The sequence below is a fragment of the Tachypleus tridentatus genome, chromosome 1 (assembly GCF_004210375.1).
Source record: "Tachypleus tridentatus isolate NWPU-2018 chromosome 1, ASM421037v1, whole genome shotgun sequence".
NCBI classification, from domain to species: domain Eukaryota; kingdom Metazoa; phylum Arthropoda; class Merostomata; order Xiphosura; family Limulidae; genus Tachypleus; species Tachypleus tridentatus.
In genome coordinates, this window is record NC_134825.1 from 57378717 (window position 1) to 57391731 (window position 13015).

The following is a 13015-nucleotide window of genomic DNA, read 5'->3' on the forward strand; positions in this document are numbered from 1 at the left end:
GACTTTCTGAACCATTACTTATAAAAAAAAAAAAAAAACTGGATCAGAAAAAAAAAAGAGGAAAAGGTCACAAGATCAGACTGATGGACCTATCAAACTGCAAGACCACAAGGCCAAAGGTTTTACAGATAAACCAATGATCTACGACAATACTCCCCAACAATCCAATCTGGACAGTCATCCAAAACAGAAGGAAGTAATTCAGCAAGTGAAAAACCTAGCTTTATCAAAATGTAATGTATGACAGTCAACTTAAAAGGAACAAGTACATGTATGACCAACACAAATGCATAAAAAGCATCTTCAAGCAAAATATTTTGTAAATAAATGCAACATTAAATTTTAACAAAAACATAAACAAGAAAAAATTCCTGGACATATTAGAAATTTTAAAATGAACTGTAAAGAGAAATGCAGCTATGTATACAAAATATGAATAGTGTATAAAACATTTCACTCAATACAATTAAAACTTGTTCTACAAATTCAAGGTAAACATAAATGATTACTAAGAATAAGCTGCTCAAACACACTACTTATTAGATCTGATGTTTATAACATTTGCATTTCTTGTAAAATTTGCATCCTACATGCACGTATTAACAAAACTACTTTCAAAAGTCATTCTTTTTTTACAATTGGTACATTGACTGCAGATACTCTGAACACATGCAGAACTTTTACAAGCCATGTAATGTACAAGACACCTTCACTTTCTACTGCCAGAGGCAGACTGTACCCTATGTGACAAATCAGCAGTCAATGGATTAATACATGAAAGATATAAACAACATACCTAATTTGTTGCAAACATTAACTCGTGCTCCATTTTTTATTAAAAGACTGACAACAGCTGTATGTCCATATCTTGCTGAAAGCATCAAAGGTGTCCAACCAGAACTATTGGCTAGATCAATCTCAGCCTTACTTGAAAGGAGTAAGCAAGCAACTTCTTCATAACCATTGGCTGCTGCAACTTGCAGAGGCGTAACTCCTTCTGCATCTTGAACATTCACACACACTATAAAAGAAAAATTTCTGAAAGCTAGTTTTATTGTTGTTAGATATAGCTGTTAAAAGAATTTGCAATAAAGCACTAATTGGATTAAAATTACAAACCCATAATTCAGCTCAAAGGTAAAATATATACATATATAACTCTGTATGAAGGTTGTGATACACGCTTTTTGTTCTGCCCATATACATATGAATAAACTTTAGAAGTATCATTCAACATTTAATTAGACTACTTAATTATCAAATTAATTATAATTTCATATTTTTTATGGTGGTTACAGGGCTGTTCAAATTGACCAGTGTTAAGGTTTAGAAAATGGAAAATATTAATTTCCATTGAAAAACATTTGATATTACTTTAACCCTATCATTGCAGGGTGGATGGATGATAATAATATGTAAATATCATTAAAAATCTTGCAAATTATTGGTAAACATTACAAAGTTTTTGTACACTAAATATCAGTTTTTTTTAAATTAAGTGCTAATATCTTTAAAGTAAAGATTTTCTCATGAAATATTTTCTTTCAGAATGTTGATATCCAACACGCAAAGTAATTTTGATTTTAATATTAAAAATACTTTTATGTATTAGAACATTTTCAGTTTTCATGCACAAAATCTTAATTTTTATCTAATGATAAAGGTTTTTACAAAAACTTGAACCATATCTGTTACTTTCACTTCTGTATCTCTGAAGGGATTGGTTGATTTAACTGACTTTGTAACCATCATAAAAATTACGAAATAATTATAAATTGTTTTTTTTTTGTCATTCTAGTAAATTTCTGAATATTATATATTTATAATTTTTATTATATTGAAATTTCAGTTATGTCTGGCTAACATTATAGAACTTGGAATGATGTGATGTATGTGCAATAATACAAAACCAGCCTTTACAAACTGACCTGTCTTAGCAATATTTTAGTGGACTAGTATTTTGTAAAATACAGTCACATTTCAGTTATGATGCATCATATACCTTCATACAAAACTACTCTTTACAAAAACGTTCTTAAACTTGTTATTTTTCTTAAAATGAAGAACAGTAAATCAAAAATTATGTAAAATAATGATCTCTTTCAGTTAGGGGCTATGTAACCATTCCAATTGCCAATAGGTTGCTAAGCCTATAATATGATCCAAGACTATATTCAACATATCCAAATGACACACAAGTCAATATTTAGTTTTTTCTAATACTTACAAATAAAACAATATACTAAAACTTGTATTATAATCTACAATTTGATATCATACTTATTTACATACATTCATAAAATAGTAGTTCAATAAAAATTTGAATGTGAGTCTACAAATGCAATGACATGACCTTTGATCTGACTATAAAAAGACCTGTAAAAAGAGGGTTAAAAAGCTCTAGAAATCATGTAAATGAAATCTGAAAACTATACTAAAGAAAATTCTAATTTTAACATAAAAATTACTTTGCACTTAAACTAGTCCATACATTCACAGACAAATTTTTGGCAGATATATTTAATTAAAAATTCTTTTTGTGCACATAAAATAGTTGTGATGTTTACTAAAAGCATGCCAAAACTTGGGCAGATAAACCCAATAAAAAAGTTATATATATATAGTTGGATTTTCAAAGGATAGTCAAAATGACAGTGCATATATAGTAGATTAAAGATGAACAGAATTTAATTTCATCAAATATTCTTAAGCATTCTCCTATGTCAAATACACTACTCAATTTCCTTTTATTTTATTGTTATATAAATATTTGAAACACAAATTATTAAAATTTTGTAAATGTAACCACTGAAAAATGTTTATGACTTAAATATCCTTTGTAATACTTAAAAAAACAACTATTGAGCATAAGAAAAACATGTCAACTCAATATTAAAATTTAATTAGAATATACCTTCCTTTAGCTGTGTTTTAACATCATCAAGAATTCCATTCTGACAGGCAAAATATAATTTTTCTGTGGCATCCATAACTTCATCAGTATAGTGCTGTTCTGTATGTTTATAAAGAACATTTTTAACATTAAAAAAAGGCTAGAATCAAAATTATATAACTTTTCAAATATTACCCTGTATACTTAAGAATATAATCTTCTTTGAACTGATATTCAGAAAATTACTTTTATACTGTAATGCAGAATATAAAATACATGTCAAACTGCAGTTCCACATGAAACATGCTTTTAAAACTGTGTACAGGAGTGACACTTACACATATCACCTTTAATGCTACATTTCAAACTAATGTATATATTATATAAGTTTGAAAAACATTTAAAAAATGCTCAATCTTTACTTTTCTTTGTCGTATGATGTGTCTGAGCTCCGATTTTTCACATTAGAATTTTTTAACTTTAAAAATAGGCTGCTGAAGTTTCCAGCCTATTAGAAATACAAACCATACAGAATTACAAAGAAGAATCTAAAACTAACACTTTTGGCAAAGAAAGTATTCAGCCTAAAGAAATTTCTTGGTTTATTGTAATTTTACTGCTGCTCTGAAAGGCTAGAGGAATTTTTTAAAACCTATATCTAGTCTACGATAAAATTTAAACAAAGGCAAGTACATTAGAAAGGCATTGTTAATGGAATGAATCTGTCTAGGAAGTTTTAGATAAAGTTTCAAGCTTGCAGCTGAAAACACTGCCCTAAACTTCCTATATGCAGTTTATTAATATCACCCTTTAAGTACTTATATCTTACTTAGAAAGCCAGATAAATTTTATTGGTTATGGGGCATTCTATTCAAGTAACTGATACATTTTTTTTGTCTTCTAAAAATGTACATTTAAAAACTACCTGCATTCTATCTTGGTCATCCAAATTTGTGAAACCCAATGAGGCTTAAAGCAAAATGGGTTCTACAAATGTGTATTTGAAAACTACACGAATTCCATTCTGAACATTCAAATTTGTGAAATCTAATAAGGTTTAAGGCAAAATGGCTTCAATTTTTACTCGAGTGCAAAGAAACTTGAGTACACAGAGTACTACAAATATTAGTTTTCAATGTATTGTTAAACATTTATTAAAGAAAAGTAATATGTAAAAATTAGAAACTTCTCACTTTGCCAAAGAAATCTTCCAAAAATCTTTTTACAAGATCAATATATATATAACAAGTTATCAATTAACAACAGAGGAAACAGTAAAACTTAGCTTTTATCATGACACATTGATTATTGTCAATGTTTGTTTGAATACAAAAAAAAAACTTCCTCAACAGAAACCACTTCCTAGTAGTTTACTATCATCAGCATATTTATAAATGTAATATTTCAAAAATCATTAATCTCATTAACACAAATGATAAATAACTGACCTCTCAAACAAGCTACTGAAACAATCACACTATATATATCATCTGCTATTAAAAACAATTATTTATTGTAACTTTTTTGTTTCTACCACAAAGCCAATTTTCTATACACCACATAATTCTTCCATCAAATCTATGAGTATTCAACTTATTTAATCAATCTTTTGTAAGGTACCTTATGGAAAGCTTCTGAAACTCAAAGTAAATAATATCAACAAAAATGCCTTTACAAATAAACATAAAATAAAATTTAAGGACAACAGACCTATTGGTCCATCTAAAACAAAAAATCAAAGCCTTCCCATAAATTTACTACATCTAGCACATCTGAAGGCAAGTCATTTGAAAGTCCAACCATTCTGTTTAAAATGATGACTCCTACACCTTCAGTTCTTAAAATTAGTATCAGCATACAGCTAAGATGTTTGAAAAGGTGCAGTCTGTTCTGATAAACATCAAGTAAAAATGATGCAAACAAAATGCTATATTAAAAACAGAAAATGAATGAGTATTTTGTCTCTTTACCTACTTCATTTTTTAAAAAGTTTCAAAAATTAAGACATTATAGCAAAATGAGACTGCTGATAAATAATTAGAATATTTAATGATATAAATGCTTCACCTTATATAATTCAATAAGCCAGTTATGACTGAATTTAGTGGGCTGTTGTAACTGGCAACCATAAAAGCCAAGCACCTGACACTTCTGTTTCTGACATGTGCATTACCTAAGGAAGGACCAGGAAAAAGTAAAGGTAAATGACATTACAAATCTAATTTCTGTTTTTAGTTCTACTGTATATTTCAATATTTTGCATAAATTGCTTAAAACATTGATAACTTCCCATTTTGTAGCTTTTGCACTGTTATTTAAAAAAACATTTGTTTTCTTCATAATGTTATTCAAAATCAGAACTAAAATGCACTCTATCAAATCATTTGTAGTAGCACACTTCTTGGATGGCTTAAAAGACTAATCAATCAAAACAATAAGATTCTTTTCTTTCATAACTCTTATGGTATTTTCCCATCAAAATTAATAGGAAATTGCTTATTAATCTACAGAAATGTTTGTTAATAAGTGAACACAAAATGTAAAGTTTTTCTTTTTACTATGTTTTTCCTTTAAAAACTTATTTACAAATACTGATAAACACAAAATTATTAGTTCCTTTAAAAGTAATTATAACAAATTGTTAATTATTAAATTAAACAAAATAATAATAATTAATCTTAACTAAAAGTTTCAACTCCTTAGAAAAAGTTAGCAAGTGTGCCAAATGGATACCACTATACAGTGCAAAAGATTAAGCCTTTGATTATTGTGCACTCCAAAAACTCCTTTCTGTGCATGCCACAAGGTTTTACTGAGTTACATTCATAATTTAATGAAACCACTTTACTATCAATGCAATCTACTGAGGCTGCAATATTATAAGAGTTTTATATTATTTAATTCTCTTATTTAAAATGAAACATTTATATAAAAAATTCTTAAAGTTCAGTTTTATTACCACTTTATACAAGAGCTCTCACAATCTTAAATTTGTCTATTATTTGAATAATAATTCATGTACAGTGTACATGTACTGACTCAATTACACTAGTGTAGTGCCATTTACCTATTCTTAATTCAAATTCCTTCAGATCAATTTAGAGATCACACAATAAAATTCACACCCTCATAGTAGATACATCCATCTTTTAACTTGTATATATTATTGCAAACAATGTATTTGATGGATATCTTAAACCACTGAAGAGTTCTTTTTAAACTATAATCTTCCAATGATTATTTTAAAACTGGCATACAACATTTATCACCACAAATATCAAACAACCAAAGCATTATTTGTTGATTTTTCTCCCCACTTGGTTTTGCTTCTTATCTAAATACACATCAGTTAGATAGAGTTAAATTGTACTTAAGTTTTATTTTTATATTTTAGTTAATTATGTGTTACTTATGCTTTAAATTTAATATTTGAAAAGTTTAATTATTTTTTAATGTAATTCAAATTTTATTTCCTTCTGTGAGACTTACATTACTTAGTGAGAACAAAATCATGTTGCCAGAGAATAAAGTATCACTGGTGATGGCACAGTTATATCACCTTTTGAAAGAACATATTTCCATTTCTTAATTTTAAACATTTCATTCCACTATAAGTTGATGATATTGGCTATAGAGATGTGGTAGATAAAATGAAAAAAATTTAAACATTTTCCTTAAAGCATTTGTGAGGTTTACAGGTAATACAAATGAAATTTGAAAACTGGAAGATTAAAAACATAATTTTTTTTATACTTAACATGAAAATTGTTTTGCATTTGAACTATTCAATCCAAGTGTAAATAACAATAAATAATTAATTTTTAACAGTAGTACTTAAAGTAAAGCAAAATTAATATTTTTCTGAAACTACATACCTTTAAGAAATACCCGTCATAATTCAAACAATTTCATTCACCAGTTTTATTTTTGAAAAGAAATGTTTAGAGAGTTATGTTACATCCTCACAATTTAAGGACCAAGTAAACAAAGGTTAAGTATAATTGTAGCTGGTAAATCTTTTAATAAACAAATACAATGTATGATGGCCATAATGAATTTCTTTTTAAGTTATTGTTATGGCAGTGAGAAAGTAAAATTATACTAATTGAACAATTTTAACTAAAACAGCTGAAGCCTTTTTATTTACCACCAAGAAATTCATATCTACATGGTTTTATTTAATCACGGTCTTTCCTATAGTAGAATCAAAAATATTACTGACACCTTTACTGCAAACAGAGGGGAAAAAATTTCAAAATTCAAATATCTCATAGTTTAAACATACACCTTTCTTGCCATCAACATATTAAAGCTATGACTGATTTTAAACTTTTGCCAACCTATGACATAGTTTTACAAACATCTTTGTTTTTAGTTTAGACATTTTCAGCCAGTTGTTTCTCAGAAGTCTGTTTGTTTTTGAATTTCACACAGTTATACAAAGGCTATCTACACTAGCTGTCCTTAATTTAGCAGTGTAAGCCTAGAGGGAAGACAGCTAGTCATCACTACCTGCCACCAACTCTTGGGCTACTCTTTTACCAATGAATAATGGGACTGACCATCCCATTATAATTTCCCCATAGCAGAAAGGGTGAGCATGTTTGGTGTGATGGGGATTCAAACCCATGGCCCTAGGATTACAAGTTGAGTGCCTTAACCAGATGCCCATGCCAGGTTTCTCAGAAGTCCATTGGAATTTCAGAGTTTTATTTTTCAACTAAATCCATAGTTTACCAATAATTCTGTTAATTAAATCATCTTAAATTTATAAAACTCATCCTTGATTTTTCCTTCATGTCTTCAGTAAGCTAACTAAATTTGGCTTTCCTACTCATCTTTTTCCTTTTTTATTTTTTAAGGAATTTGGCTATCTTAAAGAAAACCAATTTATTCACAAAAATTTCTTGTAACAATCCTCATCACTTTTTAACACAAACTGTTACCTAAATTTATTAATAATTCTTGTCTCCTGGAAATGGCTTTATGAAAATTAAGAACTAAAATTTCATTTCTTTTTATCTTATTATGTAGCCAAATATCAAAACTAGATAGACAAAAAACTTTTTTACAAATGTTTTCCTGCTCAAATTTTTCAACCACATCCTCATTAGTGGTTAACAATGAATATATAATAGCATTCACCCCATATATCTCTATTTGGTAGAGAAAGCTAACTGGAATAACTTTTTTAAAAAATATTTCCCTCGTTGCATCATCAATGTGTCAAAAAATTGTAAAATTAAAATCTCTCAATTATTGTAACAGTATTTTTATGAGTAACAACCTCATCTCACTTTACAGTTTCTTATGTATTAATGCTTCATCTCTGTGAAAAGATGGCCTATAAAAAATGCTAATTAAACACTTCATACTCCTGGAACCAATAAATATAGCCCACTCAGATATAGCCTCATGACTATCACTTTTTGTTTCCACTCTCACCAACATGCAGATCCTCACTCAAAAGAACCATTCACGTGTCTTTTCAAAATTAAATTACCAGTAAAAACTTGCATCATGTTTCAATGATTCTCATTGTATGACAAAATTACAAACTTCCATTTCAGTTTGAATACTGAACTCATCCATACTTTTTATATACTCTTAACATAAGAATACTGATAACAGCAGCTAATCTCAAATTTATACACTTATCTGTAAACTATTAGTGTTATCTGAATGAGTTTTCATTTTTAGTTTACTTACTGCTTATAAGCATTATTGTGTTCCAACTTACAGCTTTTAAAGTAACTTGAGTAAGTTACACGTCGATTATCGCTGTAATTTAAACTTAAAACCAATTCATTACTACTAACATTTACTTCAATGAAAAGTGAAAGAATAAAATTATACGTGTTTTAATAACTACTAAGACACTTACTTAGCACAGTACGTTTGGTACACTTAACATCAATAAGTGCTTACATTTCAAATAGAAAATTATTAACAACTAAGTCAAAGGCCTCTTCCTGAATCATATCTAACGTTTTAAACATTTAGGTTCCCAGTTAATCAGCACCACAGAAAAGTTTTTGAACAGTGACCTCTGTACATAACAAGACAAGCTGTATATATATATATAGATAGATAGATAGATAAGCGTAACAGGAAGTTTGCGATTCACCAACATTGCTCTCCTATAATTAGCCCCTCGCTGGTACAGCGGTAAGTCTACGAATTTACAACGCTAAAATCACGGGTTCGATTCCTCTCGGTGGGCTCAGCAGATAGCCCTATGTGGCTTTTCAATTAGTTTGTTTGTTTGTTTGTTTGTTTGTTTGTTTGTTTTGGAATTTCGCGCAAAGCTACACAAGGGTTATCGGCGTTAGCCGTCCTTAATTTAGCAGTGTAAAACTAGAGGGAAAACAATTAGTCAGCACCACCCACTGCCAACTCTTGCGTTGCTCTTTTACCAACGAATAGTGAGATTGGCCGTCACATTATAACGTCTCCACGGGTGAAAGGGCGAGCCTGTTTGGTTTGACGGGAATTCGAACCTGCAACCCTCGGATTACGAGTCGAGTGTCTTAACCACCTGGCCATGAAGGTTGTAATACATTTACAGATACTCTATAATTGCATTTCCGCATTCATGATTAAAATAGTGAAAATAAATGGAAACTTATGAAAATATGATTACACTGTTTAAAATCATCATTTCATAAAACAGTGCACCCTCTAATATAACGGTATGTCTACGAATTTACAACGCTCAAATCAGGAATTCGATTCCCCTCGGTGGGTTCCGCAGATAACCTGATGTGGCTTTGCTGTAAGTAAGACACACATAAAACATTCATTGAGGTCAATTTAGACCAAAAGACTTCTTTATTCATTTCATACTGATTAAAGCAGTCCAAGAATACTCAACAATGTACTAAACAGATATGTTTTACAGCGTCTTTCGTTGTAAATGGAAGATATTACAACGATTAGCATGGCCATGTAGTTAAGAAACTTGACTCGCAGTCTGAGGGTTGCGGGTTCGAACCCCATTTCCACCACACATGTTCACCCTTTCCGTCGTCGATGAAATGTTACAAGTCGTCTACTGAACCTAAAACAAAGAGCTCTATTTGAGCATAGTGTGAATATTATGTAACCATAATACGAGCCCGTAATAATTTTCTTGTAAATGCGGTGAATCTAAATGGATCTATTTTATTTTCCAACAATATGTAAAATTATCATCAGTGGTCATGTAATGGAAGATCTCTTCTTGTTACAAACATGTCCACTATGGTTCCTTTACAATTCAACTCAGCGTCCAGTAAAAGTAGTAAAAACTAATAAAAATATTTGTATAGGCTAAAAGAGAAACCTGGTAATACTTACAGGTAAAACTGAAATCAACAAGTATGTTTAAAGCACCTCGAAAACAGTAGTTTCAAAAAGGTATTGCGAAGAATACAATTAACAAAGACAGAAAATGCAATACTCAAAGACTTACTTCAAACAAAAATAAAGTATTTGTTTTATAAGTCCAAAGAGCAATGAAGTGTATCCAGTACTGCTCGGCTTATTTATTGACACAGTTTGTATTTCTGGCATAATAGAAAGTAAAGATACTTCAGTACATCAGAAATGGCTGAGAAATTGTATTTATTCTACAAGACCAAAATACTATTGTGACATCCCATAATTTTAAATTACCCAAATCAGTCGTTATTTCTTTTTACATTTTCAAAGGAAGGTAGATTTTGAGCCCTTACTAACCTGAACAGAGGTTTGTTTTACACTTTCATCTGAATATGAGGCACATCCTAATTAAGAAGAACATAGTAATGTAGCCAAGCAATTATAAACTGAGTGAAATAATAACTGCAGTATAAAACCATAACCCAGGACACTGCACGTTTTTGGTCACTTACATCATGGTCACAGAAACAGAGAAATCCTACTATGTACCTGCACATTGCTTTTATTTATAGAAGAATAAAAATCTAACAGTTTCTCTATAGACTTTGCAAGGAAAACAACGATGCAAATAATATTATCCCTTTCATCAGACAACTCCTCAGTTTTCGATTTCTTTGTATATATGTATGCATATTCGATGTATATAGCATTAGACTTATGTGAACTGGTTAAATGTGTTGTACTCGTATTACACCTACTTTCAGACGTTATTATTACACACAAAGAGAGCTAAAATGTCGCATTTATTTTGTACAGTGTTTAAAACAGCTCCCTTTGAAAATAATCACATGGTCATTCGAGTGCACATCAACCAAAGCACTGAAGTAGAATTAGAGGATTGTTTAAGTGTGTATTTATGTTGTCAAGAACGGTTTATGTTAAATAGAGTAAATACGTTTGGTTGCAGTTGCTACATTAACAAGATAACTTTTTCCTTTAGGTAATGCTGAACATCTACTTCCAAAAGTAAGACTTTGGAGGAAGAGCCTTGTTTAGAAAAAAATTCAAAGTTAATCTGATTACCTGAGAACAGGATTATTTCATAATGATGTTTCTATGAAACATGTAGCTAATCATAACTATTGCCAATGTTAGGTTGTTTGTCTGTTTCGAATTTCGCGCAAAGCTGTATGAAGGCTATCTGAACTAGTCGTCCCTAATTTAGCAGTGATAGACTAGAGGGAAGAAAGTTAGTCAACATCAACCACTGCAAATTCTTGAGCTACTTTTTTGTTATCAACAAATAGCATAACTTACAGTGCAATTATAACGCTCCCACGATTGTAAGAGCGAGCATGCTGGTGGTGTGGCGAAGTTTAAAGTAAAAAGAAAACTTGTGCTGGTAGTAATAAACTTGAGGAAGAGAAGAAATGCATGAAATATAAATGACCCAGCATGTCCAGGTGGGTTAAGGCGTTCGACTCGTAATCTGAGGGTCGCGGGTTCGAATCTCCGTCACACCAAACATGCTTGCGCTTTCAGCCGTGGGGACGTTATAATGTTACAGTCAATTCCACTATTCGTTGATAAAAAACAGCCCAAGAGTTGGCGGCGGGTTGTGATGACTAGCTGTCTTCCCTCTAGTCTTACACTGCTAAATTAGGGACGGCTAGCGCAGATAGTCCTTGTGTAGCTTTGCGAGAAATTCAAACACCAAAACAAAAAATATAAGATCAGAAAAGTGAAATTAGAAAATAAAGAAATAATAGCATAAATGAATTTAAAACTTAAATGAAATCACAATGAAACATAATAACTAAAATATACTCAAAATTAAAATTGAATATAAAATATAATTTAAAAAACACATACTCAATTAAATACACTAATAAAATTTGTAGAAAATGAGTTTCATATAAATGGAACTAAATAAAACACAGTCACAAAAGTAAGTTCATATGTGGAATTCTACTAATAACAATAAACTAAATACTAATAACAAATAAACTCAAAAAGCTGAAACAGAAAGTTGGCCCAGCATGACCAGGTGATTGAAGCAGAGAGCCCTTGAGTAGCTTTGCGCGAAATTTAGAAAACAAAAACAAACAGAAAGTTGGCTACTAAGATTTATGTTTGTTTGTTGTTCGACGAAAATTATAACACTGAGCTGTGTTTAATGGCCCACCACGAGTATTGAAATTTACCACTGAGCCGAATGGAGGGGGCGAGTAAAGATATATACGCAGCGGTGTTCAAAGGAGTTGCAAAGTGGGACGCTTGGCTAGATGGCCGAACAGTTTACTTCTGAACATTTCGTTACCGGCCTTTCAGTTAATAGGGTATTTCGCTAACAGATCATTTCGTTACCTGATAATTTTATGTCATAATCTTCATGAGACCGGACGTGAACTGTCTAGTAGCGTGATGTCCAGAAATGAAATGTTCAGTAGCGAACAGTCCTAGAATCACTTGACTACATATGCACATTTTACAATGAGAGACTAAAAGCAACACTCGTGCTGCCAAAGGCAGTTCATCCCGAAGTGCCTGGGTGCATGCCCCAAAGAAAATTAATATAATAATATAATTTACAATTGCTGTATACGTCAAATGTAAATGTAAATGTAGAGCATTCACGGTTCAAGTATCTCATATATAAAAATGGAAACAAAATATAATCATAGTGAAATAATGTAAGTAACACTCGATTTATGAACTTAGTGAAACTCTAAACAGAATTATTTTTTAGTTTATTATCAG

At 30.5% G+C, this 13015-nt stretch overlaps 1 protein-coding gene across 7 annotated transcripts in view; it reads right to left on the reverse strand.

The window, feature by feature from the left end:
* LOC143249358 (uncharacterized) overlaps positions 1–8976 on the reverse strand; it is a 47974-nt gene extending 38998 nt beyond the window's left edge. For 2 of the 7 annotated variants that reach the window (XM_076499130.1, XM_076499085.1), the window contains exons 1-4: positions 8778–8950; positions 4961–5066; positions 2915–3013; positions 797–1021 (exon numbers count right to left, since the gene is read on the reverse strand). In XM_076499130.1, the coding sequence (XP_076355245.1) occupies positions 797–1021; positions 2915–2990 (301 nt within the window). In that variant the 5' untranslated portion in view covers positions 2991–3013; positions 4961–5066; positions 8778–8950. Of the gene's footprint in view, positions 1–796; positions 1022–2914; positions 3014–4960; positions 5067–8777 lie in introns of all 7 variants that reach the window. The other 5 variants (XM_076499112.1, XM_076499075.1, XM_076499094.1 and 2 more) reach the window with 4 other exon arrangements.
* Positions 8977–13015: the final 4039 nt, after the last annotated feature.